Source organism: Grammomys surdaster, unplaced genomic scaffold, assembly GCF_004785775.1.
Source record: "Grammomys surdaster isolate TR1022 unplaced genomic scaffold, NIH_TR_1.0 217, whole genome shotgun sequence".
NCBI lineage: Eukaryota > Metazoa > Chordata > Mammalia > Rodentia > Muridae > Grammomys > Grammomys surdaster.
The window spans coordinates 1,090,572-1,110,248 of record NW_021604662.1 but is presented as its reverse complement, the minus strand read 5'-3'; the positions used below and the strand labels follow the sequence as shown (position 1 = coordinate 1,110,248).

General features: G+C 41.1%; 1 protein-coding gene across 3 annotated transcripts in view; it reads left to right on the top strand.

The window, feature by feature from the left end:
* The window catches only part of Sh3kbp1 (SH3 domain containing kinase binding protein 1), a 330,974-nt gene that overhangs the window by 278,199 nt on the left and 33,098 nt on the right, over positions 1-19,677 (top strand). For all 3 annotated transcript variants that reach the window (XM_028772689.1, XM_028772690.1, XM_028772691.1), the window contains one exon: positions 147-306. In XM_028772689.1, the coding sequence (XP_028628522.1) occupies positions 147-306 (160 nt within the window). The remainder of the gene's footprint in view (positions 1-146; positions 307-19,677) is intronic.

Below are 19,677 nucleotides of genomic sequence, written 5' to 3'. Positions count from 1 at the left end.
TGTGTGTGTGTGTGTGTGTGTGTGTGTGTGTGTGTGTGTGTGTGTGTTTTAAAGCAGGGAATAAGCAATGCATATTTAAATATTGTCATTGACATGAGGTCTGTCTGTTTTCTTTGTGCTTGCTTCCTCAAAAAAATGACTTAAAGAAAGACCAGAGAGAGAGCCAAAACTGGATTTACAGAAGCCTTCTGTTCCTGCCATCCCACCTAAAAAGCCTCGGCCACCTAAGACCAATTCTCTGAACAGACCTGGTGCATTGCCCCCAAGAAGACCCGAGCGACCAGTGGGCCCACTGACACACACCAGGTACTGCTATATTCTCACCAAGGCGGGTAGGCATGGGACGGTCACAGGGATCAGCAAAGGGATGGGAATCAAGCTTTGTCTAAAGATTTTAGTCACTTTTTTTTCTAGTGAGGAAGTATTCACAAGATGTTGGGGAGCAAGCATGGTGTGGATCAATAGATGAGAACTGGGCACATGTCATGTAGACCCTACTCAAAGCCAGAGTATTTTCCTGGGATTTGTCAGAACAAGGCTACCTGCCTTGCAGACTGGAGATGCAGGTGATATAGTCTCCTTCATCTCCTAGATGACTTTGCACATCTTTGCATGCCTGGCTTATAGTTGTGTCTCCTAACTCTAGCTATTCTGTGGTCCCTTGAGCTATGCCCTAGGCTCTGTCTACTCTTCATAGCTTGGTGTGGAGTGCAAGAGCTGCATGACAGATTTTCCTGGGGCATGTGTCTCTGAACTCTAAGACCCTCAAAGACATGCCTAGCAACATGGTTATTTCTTCATTGTCAAATTCTTCACTGAGCTGTTTGGTACATATATTGGTAATCTAAAATCAGAGTTGGTATTGTGCATTACAGAGTTGTATAGACAAGAAACTATTGAATTCTATCTGTAAGAATCTGTGTTCTCACATGATCCATTTACTCACAATAATAAGAGTAACAAGTGCCCTCCCAACACTGACCAAATACAGAGACACTTCACAGCTTAGACGGCTGAGAGATACAGAAAACATGTCTGTCTATGGGAGGTAGTCTGCCCAGCTGAGCACACGACTATGGGCATCTCTAGAGCATGTGAGGTAGCATTCTGTAGGTGTTGGACCAAGGTTCAGTTGAAACACTGCCTTTGTGAAATGGATTATGACCTCTGATGTTCTGGTCAGATCCCTGTGTGTCATACCCTCTTCTGATGGATGATAAAGAGCTCTTTGCGTGTGATGAGGCCACCTGAAGGTCCCAGTAGCTTGAGCAACAGCCATATCAGTGCTGTGCTCATCCCAGAAGCTAACACACCAGAAGGAAAAGGTTATGCAAGCAGAGTGCTGCTATAGAGAATTTGAGCTATCAAAATAGAGAGAAGATGTCGAGCAAGAAAGATCACCTATCACATTGTAGCTTGCAAAAAGACAGCTGAGGCCACACACTAACAGGTCCTGTTGGTCTTCAGGGACTACACACATTTCAATATAGTCAATACCATGTTTTAACATACTCCTACTGCTTTTTATAATGATCGAATCTAACAAGCAGTGGTATTCTCACTACATCCTTGTCTTTGAGAGTTACCCTCATCACTGTGGTTATGGGATAGGTACAACTTTGCAAGCTAGAGGAAGCTTGCCATCCTCGCTGAGCTAGCAGGCCCAAGAGGTCACATTTACCTCCTCTGTCTGCCTAGCTCTTCTCAGCCTCTAGTTCTCAAATCTACTTTGTGAGGTAGGAGGGCAGGCTACCAAGGAGGGTGTACAAAGGCTTTCTATATATATAAACTAGTGGGAAGCATAAATTCTTCACATTGTCCTGCCACTTGAGTAGGCTATAAAAAGATGGAGCTACTCTAACCCCTACTCACACTGTAACTGCCGAATCCCCAAGGCACTACTGTGCAAAAGGGTAGGGTGATGAAGGAAAGGCCCATGTTCTTGCTGAACCCATTGAAAAAAAGGGCATTGCCTTTCTTGACTTTGTGGTTCTCAAACTAGAGCAGACTCGGGAATCACATAAACAAAACAGATTGTAGAATTCCATCCTGTGGTTCTGACTCAGTAGACCTGAAATAAATAGACTTGAAATTTACATTTTGGGTTTTTGTTGTTGTTGTTTGGTTTTAGTTTTGGTTTGTTTTTGTTTTTAAGGCAAGGCCTCATGTGGCTCATGCTGTCCTTAAAGATGTTGTGAGTGCAAAGATGACTTTGAACTTCTGATCCTCTTGCCTCCATATTCCTAGTGCTGGGATCATAAGCACATGGCACCATACCTGGCTTATGTGATACTGGGAATTGAACCCAAGGCTTTGTGTATACTAGACAAGTATGCTACTAACTAAACCATATCCCCAATACTGGAATTTGCATTTGCAAATAGTTTCCAGGTACTGCTGCTGCTACTGCTGCTGATGGTGAAATCTACATCCTGAGAAGCACTGTTTTAGAGTCTCCCAAGTTGATGTTGGTGCTTCTCCTCTTCCTCTGACCACCTCTAACGTACCTGCTAGTATAGCCTAATGTCTGTGCCATGGCCTCCTCTGGAAGAATTTTCTTATCTTTCACTATTGCTCTCTTCTTGAAATGCCTGACACCTCATGTTTAGCGTGGTGCTGGGGCTGATACTATGCCACTTGGGATGTACCCACCCACAGACTACTTTACTGGATTTAAAGCAGATCAAGAGCGTGTTTCATCATTGCCACATGCCTTACAGTGTCGAGCATATGGTAGCGGCTCATTTAACAACCACTTGTTGAATGCCATAGTTCTTTAAGTGGGGGTTCCAGTGCTTATATTTTATTCCATTTGCCTCTTCTGTGTTTCCTCTCAGCCTCTATGCAAGCTATTTAGCATGTGTTCCATATATTTAGAGTAGCTTAGTATGCCATGGATTTTAAGAAGCAAAATAGTAATAATAATAATTATAATAAAAAGATCAAAGAAAATCTCATTGCCTCTTAGTACCTAATGCATGTTATACTTCTTGCTAAGTAGTTACATTAGAAAAGTGTGGCATATATTAGTTTGTAAAGTTGTTTTATTCTGCCAAATTGTTTGTGGTAGAAGTGTGCCAACTGTATTCAAGCAGTTCTGGGCCAGTGTCCCTCTACAAAAAGGGCAGTGTGCTGCATGAAACAAATCTTCACCAAGATTTACCTGACCAGATGGCCAGCAGGCTAACAGACAGATGATTAAGCAAAAGAACACACAGTCCTCATTGGCAGCTCTTACAGAACAAGGAAGCATTGTGGCTTCAGCTGCTGGGTCCAGTCTAGGGCTCTTCAGCAGCCAGCAAGCTGCTGCCATGCCGTACTTCCACAAGAGGTTTCTGTCTTTTAACAGGAGTAAGTATTTCTAAGAAAAGAGACCTCCATGGAGGAAAAGTACATCCAGGATCCTCCTGTATGCTAGGCACTATTCTGGATCTGAGGGGAGAATAGGGCTCCAGTATTCCTGTTTAGTTCTGAAGAATTCTATTCAGGGATACCAGAAGGGCACCATCAAAGAAGTTTTTGTCTAGTCTGAACAAATTGAAGCCCATTGTAAGGATGTGACAGTGATTGCTGTCTTTCTCGGGTCTTTACATCCTTTAGCACTGCTAAGAATGGTCTAATTTCTAGAAAGTGCATAGTTAGTTTTAATATGAAAAGCTACTTCAGAAAGCATTACCAGGGTTAACTTTAAGATGGTGAGCACCAAGCACAGTGGTGGCTCACATGTCATCATCCTGGCACTTGGGAAATGGAAGTGAGGATATCACAAGTTTCAGGCCAGTCAGAACTCTGAATTGAGACTCTAAATTAAGATGAGGGAGGGGAGGAATGCCAAAGAAACAAAGAGAAAGTTGAATGATAATAAGAAAATTTCCCTAGGCTAAAAGTGTGGCCTCAGTTGTCCTCTGGGCCTTTGGGATCCTTCAGTTGTTAATTTCATGGCACGTTAAAAGCTGGCTTTGCCCACCTTATGTAACCTAACGTATAACAAAGGTGCTTGTGATCCAGTAAACATTCTGTCCATGCTGTCGTGATACTTGAACATAAATAGATTTCAGTTAACTTCATCTACCTATATCTCATATACACACACACTTATACACACAGTTATGCGTGGTTATAGGTTTAATAGTTTCTATTATCAACTTAATAACAATAAAAACAGATTCAGAAACCTCTGCTTGAAGAGAGCCTCAGACTCTGCAGAAGAGCCCAAAGGGAAAAACAAAACAACAACTAAAAGAATCTAAGAGCTTGATGAAGAGAAATAGGTTGACATCTCTAGAAACTGACTTTAGTAGAAGACAGAAAACCGGAATCCAGAGGAGCGGGTGTTTGCCTCCAAGGAAGGGAGGTAGAAGCAAGCTGGCTAGAGGTTAGACAAAAACAGGTTTGTCAGTCCTTACCAACTCAGCTACCCTAAGACCTAATCAGTTTTCTTTTTCCTCTAAAGAATGAGGAAGCTAGAGGAGGACTTTTGCTCTGAGTTGAGAGGGGAAGATTGAGTTACCTGCTGCCTGCTGCAAGCTCATGGGCACTGACTGGAGGAAACAGGTAGTACCCTGAAGCATTAAGGGGTGGACACACACGTGCTACAGATATAAGGGAGGAGAGCACAGCTACAAGTTGTTAGGGGCAAGGCAGGCAGGCAGGCAAGGGAGAGGTGGGGAAAGTTGAGTGCTGAAAAGGGAGGACCAGAGTTTGTGGCCAGAGGAGAGACTAATACTATCTGTCCTAGAGATGAAACTGTTATGGAGAGGAATCTATTCACACAGGCCACAGTGTTGTAAGGCCATGATAGTGGATGGCTGAAGGTGAATGAATGAAGGTTGTAAGCATTAAGGGGACTGGGGAAAGGAAAAGCAGTGTTGGAGATGAATCACCCAGATGGCCATCATAGAGAGGGGATTAAGAAGATGACAAGAGAAGACGGAGAAGGCTGGGGTTCTTTAAGCTAGTATCCTTGCAGATGGATCTCACTGTGTTAGGGATGGTGGGTTGTTGATGACAGGCTGAGATACAGATTTAGCAGTTTCTTAGTAGATAATGTGGATTCCAGAGGATGATGGGAGTTTTGAAAGATGGTGGGAGGTATGATCGTGAAATTGCAGTGATAGGGCTGCTGACATGACCTTAAGGCTCTGTCTGGTATCTGGAAGTGCTAAGTTATCAGACTTTACTCTGGCTTGTGATTGAGAGTGTGAGGCCAACGCAGGCCTTTGAGTAAGTTGGTAGTAGATGTAGGGAAGTTGATTACTAAGGCTCAGATCTCTCAGAGGATGCTTTCCATTGGCTGTGAAAGAGAAGTGATCCTAGAAGCTGGGCATGGGGTTGTAAGCAGAAGTCTGATAACCTCCCAAACCAGTGCTACTTTGTTGCTATGACCAAATACTTGACCAAAACAGAGTAAGACAGGAGGAACTTATTTGGGCTCATGGTTTGATAGGACTCTTCTATGATCATTTAGCACTATGTACTTAGGCAGAACATTGTGTCAACAGGAGTGTTGGAACAGAAAGCTGTTCACTCCTGGTGCCCAGAAAGCAGAAAGACCGGGATGGGGGCAAGAATATAAAAGAACCTGCAAAGCACACCTCCAGTGACCTATTTCCTCCAGGTAGACTCCATCTTCCCCCATTACCAAAGGCTGCCCAAAAGAGCAATCTCAGATGGGAACTAAGTGTTCAACACACGAGCCTGTGGGGCACGTGTCATACCGAAACCATAGCACTATGCAGTCTTCCTGTGGAGGACTAGAGGTTCTGCTGAGAGGATTATAGAACAGGATAGGATGATGCAGTGGAGTTGCATTTTTCCCACTTATAGTGATTTCAGGAGCCCTGGATCTTCAAGAAACATCAGCAATAAGTGATTGATGAGCTTTGGGTCGTTTTAGGTTGAGGCAAAGATTGAGTAAGCGTTTATGTACCAAACGTAAACTAAGTGCTTAGAGAAGGGTAGTTATGCCTCTTGAGACCAACTTAGCAGCATAGAAGTTAATGTTTTTGTCATATTGACTAATGCATCGTGGTTGCTTATGCACCTGGGCTACAACTTAGCAGGAAATAAGCTTCTGGGTACTGATTGGCATGAGATGTGTATAGGCTCTGTGTCTACCAAAGGAAAGCATTAAGAAGACCCACTTTTGGTATAAGTGAACCAATGGGTATAAGTGACCCTATTGATTTAGAAGGAAGAAAAACACTAGTGAAAGAGTACATGTAGATGTTCTGTGTGTTGGCCTGTAAGAGATGCATTGGGCTGCTTAGGTCATTGGATTTGGATTACTGAAGTGCTTTCTTTTGAAAATGTGTAATAGTGCCTTAAGTGATTCTTTTAGTGCTTTCCTTCTTCTCTGCAAGTTTGAATGAAGGCTTGTCTTTTGAAAAATTAATTTTTAAATATGAGTGTGTGTTTAGATCAGGGTATGCTGGGTAGTTTTATGTCAGTGAGACAAAACTAGAGTAATTTTAGAGTAGGGAACCTAAGTTGAGAAAATGTTCCCACCAGAAAACCTGTAGTGCATTTTACTGTTTGATGACTGAGGTGAGAGAACACAGCTTACTGGGCACGATAGTAACCCTGGATGGTTAAGAAAGGTGGATGAACAGGCGATGGGGAGCAAGCCATTAAACAGCACTCTTATGACCTCTGCTTTTGTTCTTGCTGCCGGTTTCCTCTTCCAGTTTCTCTGAATGATGGACTAAAAGCTGTAAGATGAAATAAACCCTTTCCTTTTCGAATTTCTAAGGTGAGATGTGGAAACGGTTTTTTGGTTTTTGTTTTTAATTTAATGTGTATGGGTGTTTTGCCTGCATGTTTGTTTGCACACTGTGTATAGGCAGTGCCTGCAAGAATTAAGAAGAGGGGACATTGTATCCCCTGGGACTGAATTTACAGAAGGTTGTCATTTGCCATTTGGCTGCTGGGACTAGAGCTCAGGTCCTCTAGTGCTCTTAACTTCTGAGTCATCTCTCTAGCTTTGTGTGGAGAATTTAAGCACACCACTGTATATCAGACCCTAATTCCTGGCATGGAAACTTTAGAGCTATCACCAAATCTGTTTGACTTCTCCCCCAGTTCTTTTAATGAATTCAATGGAAGAGTTTTTCTAATATAGTAGAAAGCAGGTCATGTTCTGGATCCCCTGAGGAGGGAGAATCATGGAGACCCTCATACAGTAGACCAGAAGACCACCAGGGATTATAAGCACATAGTTATTCCCTAGAAAGAGTGTCAACATCAGGAGGAGTCTGGAAATGGAGGGAGGGCAGCAAAAGTGTGATGCAGAGGAATACCAGCAGGTTCAAGGGAAGCTTCTCATTCTGTAGGTATGCCTACATTGGTGCAGACTGAATGTCATTGGTATATTCTCTCTCTCTCTCTCTCTCTCTCTCTCTCTCATTCTCTCTCTCTCTCTCTCTCATTCTCTCTCTCTCTCTCTCTCTCTCTCTCTCTCTCTCTCTCTCTCTCTCCACATATAACAGTGAAATTTATTTGCTGTAGCAAAACCCAGCAGTAGTGACAGGGTTTTGCCCCCACTGAGTCACACTGATTTTCCTGTCACTAGGTGGTCAGAATAAGGCAGCAAGACAGTAGGAAGCACCAACACCTCACAGTGCCATTTGGTCTCTAGCCTGCTTTTCCTACAGCTATTTCCTTTCTAATGCATTTCCTCTAAGTGGCACCCTACAAACTGTTCTCACAGTTGCACACTGATGAGTTCTCTCTCCCTCTGACACTGACAAGGATCTGGGCTCAGCTTCTTTCAAGCCCTTTGCTCGATTTTGAAATACCAAGATGGGGGCTTATACATGAAGTCTGCCCTTTTGCCCTTCAGGGGTTGTTGGGCTTGTTATGCCCTATCTGGGATCTGGAGGGAGGTCTACTTCCAGGTGTCCTTACAGACCTTGCACAAGGAATTGAGATTAGGAAAGGGATTACGTGAGAAATGCCCTATTACCTTCTGACATGCCTTCACCGTCTATAAATAGCAGAGGTTTTTGTGCTTATCTGGGTGAAAACTTGCATTGCAACGAGAGAGCTGCTAGGGAAATCGCTCTGGGGTTTTGTGTCCCTGGCATTAATTGGGAATTCCCATACTTCAGTGGGACTACTTTTTCAATCCCAAAGTCTATGGTGCCTAGGATATGTTTTGTCTATAAGATGGGTATGTGGAGACTTTAAGATCTCAGCAGGGCATTTGGATGCACGTTTCTGGGAAAGGACAGGAAGCTGTTCCTTTGATGAACAAAGGAAACCTGTTTTGTCCCTTCTTTATGGAATGGCCCATCTCCGGGGCTTGCTATCTTGTGGGGCAGAATGCTACTGGAGGCTGCGTTCTACATTCACTGTCTTCATACATGATATAAGTCACCTTTTAGTTGCTAACCTGAGAGAAAGAAAACTCCCCTGAAGAATAAAAGATGTGTCTGTGGAGGCTCCTTTATATTATTGCCATCTCATGTATGATAGGAAAAGACAGAGCTAGACACCAGGAATCTTCCATCTGGATCCTGCTTCACTATCAATCAGTCAGCTTCCTGGCCTTGTACACATTCCTTTTACCCTGTGATTACACAGGACCTATAAGCAGAACAAGCAAGCCTGTAGCAAAGTGGAAAATTGAGGCGGGTGTTCCTTGCCCAACATTCACAGTCAAAGCTAAGTTCTGAGATATTAAGTAGGGATCAAGGAGAGGAGGGGAAATGAGTTCACTTGCTGTCCTAGTTTGCTTTCCGTTGCTATGATCTAATACTGAACAAGGTCAACTTGAGGAGGAATGACTTTCTTTGGCTTAAAGGTCCATCATGAAGGGAAGCCAAGGCAGGAACCAGGAGGCAGGAATTATGGCAGAGATCAAGAGGAATGCTGCTTACTGGCTTGCCTCCCAGTGCTCACTCACCTTTCTTTCTTACAGCATCCAGAACCACCTGCCCATAGGTGGTACTGCCTATAGTGATCTGCCTCCTCCCCCATCAGTCATTAATCATGGGAACGCCTCTACAGATTAGCCTGCAGGGCAATCTGATAAAGACAGTTCCACAGTTGGTATCCCCTCTTCTCAGATATGTCTAGGTTTGTGCCAAGTTGAGATAAACTAACCAGCTTTTAGGTCTTGCAGGCATCACTGGACCAAGATGTTGGGATGAGCAAGGAATATGTATATGTTGTACACTAGAAAGGGATAATGAATAAGATTTCACAGTTGGAAGAAAGAAAGAAGACAGGGCAACTCAAGCAGTTTCTCTGTGATCTCACATTTGATGGGTTCAGCCATCTATATGAAGTCCCAGATCCCAGGTAGAATGAGAGGTGGTAAAAATTAGAAGACTCATCCTGTGTGCCTTAGTAGTTGCCTGCACTTAGGAAACAGGGCTTTTTAAATATTTTCTATCCCTTCTCAACTCTCCCCACTGCCTCATAATATTTTTAGGCATCTAAAGTTGAAAGATATGCATCATGGTAGCATATCATTTTGAGGATAGGGGGCTGCTAATGAAATCACCATAGGGACTTAGAATCTTACTCTGTGGGAACCTCTCTTTCTTGCTTCATCCCCACATAGCTCTAGAAGACTGGTGTCTGCTTGGTAGCTTTCTGTCATTCTGCTGGTAGTGCTGGCATAGATTTGTTAGTGTGCTCCTTTTGGCTTTCTTTGCACTTCAGCACCTTTTCCATCCCACATGTCTTGGCTTAACTGTCCCGGCTGGGGCTAAATTAGGCCATGCCACTGGCTGAGTTCATGGTCTCAAGGGTTGCACACTGTTGTGCATCTTCCACATCTTCCTCTATGCGTGAGCCCTATGTTATATCCCAGGTCCAAGGAGGGTGAATGGGTCACCCCAAGTACATTTTTTAAATTATTGGTTCTTCTTAACTTGAGAAGCAGTAACTATTTACCCAACTGGGAGTGAACTAGGGTGACATAGACGGCCTGATATGATTGATGACCTGCTGTCTACAAGGCCAGATTCTCTGCTTAGAAGACCAAGAGGCTGAATAATAAAACAGCTTCAGTGGCTCCGAGAGGATCAGAGTTTCAAGGTCATTGTTGACTATATAGAAAGTTCTAAGCCAACCTGGGATACATGAGACCCTGTGTCTAAAATAAATGAGTGAATAAATAAGTCAGCTTAAAGAAGTGCTCTTGGTCTCTGCAATTAGAATTAGTGGATCCAAATCTACATCCTGTCACTTTAGTACTTTGGTGACGTTAAATTGACCAAGTGACTTAGCTTCACTTAGCTGAAGTTTCTTTTGCTATATAATAAAAAGCAAGCAGTTCCACGGGAATCAGACTGTTCCAGGAGAATGTGAAGATTGTTGTAGGGCTCCGTGATCGTAGGAGCAGGACTGGACAGAGGGAAAGTTAAGTTGTGATACTGGTTCAACAAGTGTCTGTGAGACCCACGAGGAGCTCTGTAGCTAAAGTAGTTCAGTTGAGCTGTTCCATGTTGGCTAATGAGGCTTTCTGTAGCCAAGGCTTTCTCTGGAAGGACTGAAAGCTAGATACTGCCCATGACAGCACTCTTAGTAGTAGGGGTAACCACCTACCACTACAAGAGACCCTCAAGGCATAGTGAATGGCTTCCTGGCAGGTCGTGATGGTGGAATGCTCCATACATAAAGGATTCTGCCTCAGTATCTAGTAGGTAATTGTCATTGCACAAGCAGTAGCTGCTGCTGTTATTTTCATGGGATCGTAGGATCTATTTGCTCCCTACCCAGACCCTTCTCTGTGATTTAGCTTCCCTGTTAAGGAAATGAAGGGACTTCTATGATATCCAGTTACCTATCATGCAAGGGCAAACTAAAAGTTCTAGGAAAATATATGAGAATAAAATCATTTTGATTTCAAATTTAAATTTCTTTCTTAGCTCCATATTTTCTTTTCATTTTTATTAGTCCTTTGAGAATGTTGTACAGTACGTTTTGAGTATATTTATTCACTTCCCTCCTCTACTCTTCTCAGATCCGTCTCCCTTCTCTATTTACTACATTTTGTGCCCTATGGTTTTGAAACCCATTAAGTCCACTTTGTGCTGCTCCTATACTCTTGGATAAGTGACCTCCCAGTGGTGTGTGGTCAACCTACCAGGGGCCACACTCTTAAAGAAAGCTGACTCATCCTTTCCTAGAAGCTATCAAGTGCCAACAACTGCTCAGCTAGGGGTGGGGCTTCATGCTCAACTAACCCCCCTTGCTAGGATTTGGTTTGGCTTGAGTCTCGCACATAGTATCAGAACAGCTGTGAGTTCACATATGTGCTTGCCCTGCTATACCAGGAAAACACTTCCCTTGTAGTCATCCATCACCTCTGGATCTTACAACCTTTCTGTACCCTCTTCCACAATGAACCCTTAGAAGGAAGAAGTATAAGCCTGGGCAGCCTTGTTCTGGTGTCATTGGGTAGATGATGCTATGGATAGCTAACCTTAGCCTGTGTTCTCCTTTTATTTAATTGTTGTTGGAATAGAAACTTAACAGAAGAAAAATAAAACTCTGGCAGGAGCCAATAAATGATGAAAGGGTAAGCTCTTTTTTTTTTCTTTTTTAGAGTTCAATAACACCCTTTCTGGAAAAAAAATGATATCCTTGTGTTGAACAGACTGTGGTAGAATGGATACCATAGAGCTGTATCCTCATTGGGTGTCAGCCACCATAGACATGTGCTTCAGTAAATTTCAGAAATTCTTCTATTTTTCAGAACTGAAATTCATTAGCATTGTTGTAAAGAGGCTATAAATATAGTGAAAGGCATTTACAAATAGACATTGTAAAATGCTTACACACCCACAGTCTGAGCACTGTCAAAACACCAGCTGCAGCTTCCCTACTTGGAAGGATCAGAACTTTTTTAAAACTACACCTACTGTGTTTTCAAAATAGGCTTGCTTCTGGCCCTAGATAGAAGAACATTTCAACTAAAACCTGTATCTAGCTCTTGGCATGAGAGATCAGAAAGCTCAATTGGAAGGAAGAGCCAACATCTCTGCCTCCTTATACAAGTGTGGTCTGTGTTCTAGAATCTGGGGAAGAGTCACTTGGGAATGACTAGTTTCTATTTCTTCAAGGTGGTTCCTCATACTTCAGCCTATGGAGCCTACAGATGAATCTCAGAAACATAATACTATCTATCCCCTTAGGCAGAAGTCCTCCCTGGCAAGAGTTCACTACATATCATAGTAAATGCCATTTGAAAAGAAGCCACCCTGACAACTGGAACATAATATTATTTTTTTCTTTTTATCAAACCATCAGAATGTAGGTCCTAAAACTGTGGATAGAGCCTCTAGTAGTTATGTGCAACTTGGAATGCTATTTTTCATTTGTGATATACTCTATATTTCTAGTGGTTATGAACCCCAAATGATCTTTACAGCAAAAGCTCCCCATTGTTGACCTCTGTGGTAGAATATGTTCCATTCTTTAGGCTTAATGGTATATTAATTTTCTCAGGCTACTATAACAAAATACTATAGGCAGAATAGTATAAACAACAGACATTTATCTTATTATAATTGTAGAAATATTATACTAGGAGGAAGGCATGATAGGATTTTCTTCTGCATGGCCTGGAAAACTGGCTTAGTGGTTTAAAACCACTGACTTCTCCTCCAAAGGACCCAAGTTCAAATCCCAGCATTCATGTCAGGCAGCTCAGAAGTGCCTGTCACTCCAGCTTCACACCATCTTCCAGCCTCTATGGGCATACACACATACCCAGAAGCCACTCCCACAATTATACACATAGACACATAAATATAAATTAATACTTTAAAATTCTCTTGAATAATAAGTAGGGATCTCTAGGCTTATACATAAGTATCAAATATTGTAACGAGAGCAGGAATAGCAGTATGGTCTGCAAGAACCAAGAGAAAACAAAGGATAGGTCTCTGAATGCTAAAGGGTGAGTCACTTTTACTCAGAGTAGGAAAAGACATCATTCCATATCTCTATGGAGACATGGAGATTTGAGGGCAAAGGAGAGGATAAAAGTCTGAGAATTTGAGGAAAACTCACAGGACCATCTTCTACCTGATTCTTGCTGTAATTTCGACCATGTCTCTAATGTTTAAATTAGGGACCAAGAGGGGGACATGGAAGGAGTTAGAGAAAGTAGAAGAGGGAAGGGGAAATGATATCCATGTAATAGTCACATATTGACTTCTTAATAAAAATAAAACAACAAAAGCAACTCCACAATTTGAATAGATTCAACTGCCTGTGGCTTAATAATTAGCCTTACACCCTGAATTATCCTTAATAATTATAATGAAAATGGGAAAAGTAAAACAACTCTTGATGGTCCCTTGTGGGGTAATCCTGCCCAAACTAGCTCTGTAGACATGCTGATGAAGCATCCTATTCAGGAGAGATTAAGTATCCTAGCCAAGATCATACAGACAATTAGAAGTGAGTTCAGATGTAGTACTCCTGGCTTTAACCTGAATATAGGATTTATAATTTTACACATCTTGACTGATTCCCAGGAGAGATGGCTACATTTGGCTACCTGTGTTCAAGAAACTTACTAGAGTGTGTTGAGCAAGGACCATGCTGTGCCTCCTTTTACTATGACAATACTGTTGGCTGTATTGTGTAAGTCTTTAATCACTACTGGTAAAGGAAACTTAACACTTCTTTTAGATTTATTTATTCCATTTTACCTTTGTGCATGCTTTGCCCACATGTATGGATATGCACTGGGTACATACCTGGTGCTTCTGGAGGTCAGAAAAGGTAACATTGGATCCCCTGGAATTGGAGTTATGGATGGTTGTGAGCCAGTGTGTGGGTCCTGGGATCCAAATCCAGGTCCTTTACAACAGCAGTAAGTCCTCTTAAATGCTAAGCCATCTCTCCAGCCCTATAATAAATGCAAAATGTAAATAAAAGAAAAAGGCACAGAGAGATGGCTCAGCACTTATGTATACCTGCTATTCTTCCAGAGGACCTGAGTTCAGTTCCCAACACCCATGTCAGGTGGCTCAAAATTGCCTATATCTCCACCTCCAGGGAATCCAATTGCATCCTTGGGTTTCTGCACATGGAGAGCATAAACTCACACAGACACATGCATACATACATACACACACACACACACACACACACACGAATAAAAAGTAAAATAAACCTTAAACATTATTGGAAGGGAAAAATCCCCTATAAGCTATTTCTGAAGATGAATACTATTTACATTTAAAAAAAACCCTTGCCCATGTTTTTTCTGTGTATGATTCAGCTTGTTTTTGTCAGGTGCCATCATATAGAAGATCATAAAGCTTTATAACTTGGGGAAAATGCATCTATTGTACAGATATATAAGACATTCCCATTTCAGAAAATTTGGCCATTGATCCTAGATTCCATGGGTATTTTTTTAGGTACTGTGCTGGATCACTCATCAGACTTCCCAGGAGTAACTACCATAAATATTCTTCTAGTCTTAAGAATTCCTCCTCCTAACACCTAAGGGAGGCATGTGGGTGTATGCATATTGCTGTGTGTGGCACTGTTAACCTGCGTTTGTTCTCTACATTGTAATAGAAGCATTCATTCTTGTCGGAATAAACCTGTTTATAAGTGCCATTTAAATGCCTCATAAAAGCCCATTAAATGTCATGGTTTAGTCAAATGTTTCCGTAGATCTAAAATATCCCATTGGTGAGGTTTTTTTTTTTTTCAGTTTTTCTTCATTGTAAATAATACAACAATACATGGAACCCATTTATTGCATACTGTTTCTATGACTCAGTACTGGCTTTCTTATACATGAATACTTAAAATCTATACCTTAATCTTAAAGCTTAATTTTAGTTTAACTTAAAACAATTAACTTTATCCTGTGCTATTCCTCAGAGGATCTGAGTATTTAAATTTTCATGGAATGACATGTGAAGTAAGCTAGGAACAAAGAGGAAAAACTACTGTCCAATCTCACTTCCATGTGGAATTGGAAAGTGTCACATTCTTAAGAGTAGAAGAGTGGTTACCCAAGCAGGCTTAAGAGAATGACTGGGATATGCAAGTGAATTGAGTCACACATAACTCCCAGGTAAATGCTCACATTTTCATGTAGATAGAGTTTTATGTTGTGGCGTAAATTCTTCCATTCCTTGTAAAATGAACAAAAGGATTTGCTAACTTAACATTTGTAGAATATTCGAAGATTCCAGTCAGAGGTGGCATATTTATGATGGCTGAGCACAGTTACTTTCCAAAGTCTTCAGTCTATGTCTGACTCTTATTGCCAACACTCCAAAGCCAGGAGACTCTGCCCTGATCGTTCTGTGCCTCGTGATTGACGTTTTCCTGGGAAATAATCCTAAGATAGGCAAAGTGTAATGCAAATAACAGGACTGTTGAAAGTTGTTTTTAGGAAGTGTGCTTTGTGCCATTGAAGACTGCACATAGAGATTCTTCTAGACTAGCCCTGTTTGCTGTCATCCTAGAAATAAGCCAAAGCTGTCTTCCAGCAGGATGGTAGCATGTACATGTGTTTGACTTTCCCCATCCTATTGAAAATTCACAGGATGAACAAATTCAAGATTCAAAATCCTTGAAATACTTTGATGAATATTTACCAGATTGTAAATGTTTTGGGTGGGCTGTTTTGGAACATGAAGATAAACAGGTGGGTTAGGTCCCTGCCTTATTTTCAGTGCTGTGGATATGTCTCTGGGAGCTTACAGTACTTCTCAAGATGCAGCTGTCACTTGGAGCTTATTTGCTACTCAAACCATAGACAAATAAGTGATGTAATGACCTTCAGTATTTTTCTATTGAACAAAGTTATCAATTTTTGCCATTAAACAAATAATTAGTTATGCAAAGTATTTAGCTTTTGTAATCATTTAGTTGTAACTAAAAGGGGGAAATTGAACTGTATCACCAATAATGAACTTTGTGAGAAATTGTTTATCTGACTTCCATTATTCCTTCAGTATTCTTGCTATAAATTTCTTTTGGAGATAATAATTCTTTATTTGAAAGATGTCTAAAATGTACGTATATTTTATAAATATATATTATATATATTATACGGATATATATATAGTATATATAGTATATATATATATATATATCTATATATATACTATATATACTATATATATATATATAAAAAAAAGAAGAGTGGTTACCAGCAACTGGTGGATGGCTGGATGTGCAGAGGAGACATTAGTCAAAAGGGACATTTGGTTAGATAAAAGGAATAAGTCTAGGTGATTTGCCACACAATATGGTAGTGATAACCAACAATAATTTGTTGTGTATTTTAAAACAACTAAAAGAAAGGATGGTTAAGTGTTTTTACCACAAAGAGATAATAAATTTTTGAGGTGATAGATAGGCTAGCTAACCTGATTTGATCAACCTGTGATGGATGGATACAAGTATTAAAACTTTATTGTACCTTATAAATATAAACAATTACTGTTCGCCTGCAAAAAATGTTTACTTGCATTTTATTGTTTTTCTTCATATATTATGATCATATTTTCTACCTTTCCAACTTAAAAATAAAGTTTTTTTTTAAAATTAAGCTTATTGGATAGGGAAAGAAAGTATGGGAGGAGTTGGGAAAGAGGAAAGAATTTCATAAAGTATGTTGTATGGAAAATTAAAAAGTATTTAAGTCATAAGGAATATACCTACAATCATATTTTAATTGTTGCTTGGTTTGAATGGTAATAATATGATAATAAATGTTATACCTTTGTGTAAAAAATAATTTTAAAAAATTAAATCACTACAGTGAATTATTGTTCATTCAGTAAAGTACCTGTGTGCAAGTAAGAGGACCTGAGTTCGGACCCCCAGAACTCATGTAAAACCTGAGCAGTGGTGTGTGTGTCTTTAACTCCAGTACTAGAGAAACAAACCAGTGAATCCTTGGACCTCATTGGCTAATCAGTTTAGTTGAATTGATGAGCTCCATGTTCACTGTGAGGTGCTAGGCTTGGTGGTACATGCCTTTAATCCTAGCATTCAGGAGGCAGAGTCAAGCATATCTCTGTGAGTTACAGGCCATTCATGGCTACATAGTGAGACCCCGTCTCAAAGTAAATACATGAATGAATAGATGGATAAATAAATAAATAAATAAATAAATAAATAAATAATGGGAAGTTAGGAACATACCCAATATCATCAGCCTCCATGGGCACATGCACACACATGTATGCATATACACACATGCATGCACTCAAATGTATACATACATGCTCCCCACAAATATGTAAAATAAACTAAAAGGCTAAAAGTTTTATCCAAAAGAAAAGTAAATATATATAAAAGGATGAAATGTTTGAGTCATCTAATAACAAGGAAATAAGATATCCTGAGCACAATAACGGGCAATGGAGTCTTCTCCAGTCCCTTAAGATGGGCTCTCATTTGATGAAATTCTAGTGTTAACGCAAAAGAAGTATGCAGCAGCTCCAAGGTTGACATTAATCAAGATATGTCATGACACCACATGTTCTGAAACAGCCAAGTTTTGAGGTCCATGTGATTAATGCAGAAGCAAACTTGTTCCTCATCAACAGCTCCTCTCATGTACTCCTTAGCTACCCACAAGAATGTCAAACCATCTTGCCTTTTGATGGCTTTCAGAAGCCTCCCTTCTAGGATACTGAAAGCCAAGTATGCTCAATTTCTTCAAACACACTGACATAATATTAATATATAACTCACTCAGTGCCCCCCTGTCCTTTGAATTGCCTTCATTATTACTTATTAATGCTTCAATGTAGACAGCTTGCTATGGTGTTATATTTTTTTAGTTAATTATTTTATTTATTTAGGTTCCACCCATTGCCCCCCTCCTGGTCCCCCCTCCCACAGTTCCTCAACCCATTCTCCCTCCCCCTTGCCTCTGAGAGGGTGCTGCTCTCTCCCCCTCCTCAGGCATCTCCCTTCCCTGGGGCCTAAGTCTCTCGAGGGTTAGGTGCATCTTCTCCCACTGAGTCCAGACCAAGCTGTCCTCTGCTATATATGTGTCAGGGGGCCTTGGAACTGCTGGTGTATGCTCCTGGTTGGTGGCTCAGTCTCTGGGAGCTCCCTGAGGTCTGGTTTAGTTGAGAAAGCTGATTTTCATATAGAGCTGCTCTCCCCTTCAGCTTCTTTAATCCGTCTCCAAATTCAACAATAGAGGTCCAATGTTTGGCTGTAAGTATCTGCATCTATCTCAGTCAGCTGTTGATAGGGCCTCTCAGAGGACACCCATGCCAGGCTCCTGCCTGTAAGCACATCATAGCCTCAGTGATAGTGTCAGGCCTTGGTGCCGACCCCCCCACTATGAGATGGATCCCAAGTTGGGCTGGTCACTAGACAGCCTTTTCTTCAGTCTCTGCTCATTTTTTCCTCCTGTGTTTCTTTTAGATAGGAACAATTCTGGGTCAGAAATTTTGACTGTGGTTTGGTTGGTAACCCTGTCCCTCCACTGGGGCCCTGTCATGTGTGAGTGTATGGAGGTCAAAGGACAACTTTATGGAGTTAGTCTTTCTACCTTTATGTGGTTTCCAGGGATTGAACTCAGGTAACTAGGATATTGTGACAAGTGTCTTTTACATTACAAGTCTACTAGAGGTGAACTCTTCAAGTTCCCTCTCTCTACTGTTGGACATTTTGACTAAGTTCACCCCCATTGAATCCTGGGAGTCTCTCACATCCCAGGTCTCTGGGTCTTTCTAGAGGGTCCCTCCACCTCCCACCCCCAGTAGCTGCATATTTCCATTCATTCTCCTAGCCCTCTGGCCTTCTCTCCTGTGCCCCACCCCATACCTAATCCTGCCCCCACCTTTCCCCTCCCCCTCCCCTCTCCCACCCAGACCCTCTGCCTTTCATGATTATTTTCTTCTCCCTTCTAAGTGGGATTGAAGCATCTTCACTTGGGCCTTCCTTCTTGTTAAACTTCTTATATTGTATTCCTTAAGGAATGCAGATAAGAAAAATCTGGGTTCAATGGGTAACTCTTCCCTAACTATTTTCATTTCTTTTTATTTTAAATGTATTTTTTTATCTGTGTGCCTATACACAACATGCCTGTGCACACACATATGAGTGTAGATGCTGACAGTGGCTAGACAAGAGTGTCAGAGTTCTGGTGTTTGCTTTACAGGTGGTTATGAGCCACCCAGCGTGTGTGCTGGGAACTGAACTTAAGTCCTCTGCAAAGAACAATACAATCCCATAATCATCTCTCCAGACTCCTTGTTTCTTTTTTAAAAAATACAACTCTATTTCTTGCAGTATTATCCATTGAACTCAGGGCTTCACATGTACTAGGCAAGAACTCAACTTGCCTAGTATGCAGCTCTATATCCCCAGCACAATTTTTTTTATTAAAAAGTAGTTAATTGTATATATTTATGGATGTAGTGTGATATTTCAGTATGCACATATAGTGCGTGTTGATCCTATTAGGATAATTGGTATATCTGTTGCCTCAGATACGTATTATTTGTTTATGTTAGAGATATTTGAAACCCTATTAGCTGCTTTGAAACATTCAATTAGTTGCTGTCAACCACCAATTAGTTTCTAGTCAAACTATGAAGCATCAGAATTTATTCCTATGTCCATCTGTGGCCCTTGATTTACTATCTTCCTGGTTCTCTTTTCTCTGTACTCTCCTCAGGCTTTGCTGATCACTGTTCATCTGTC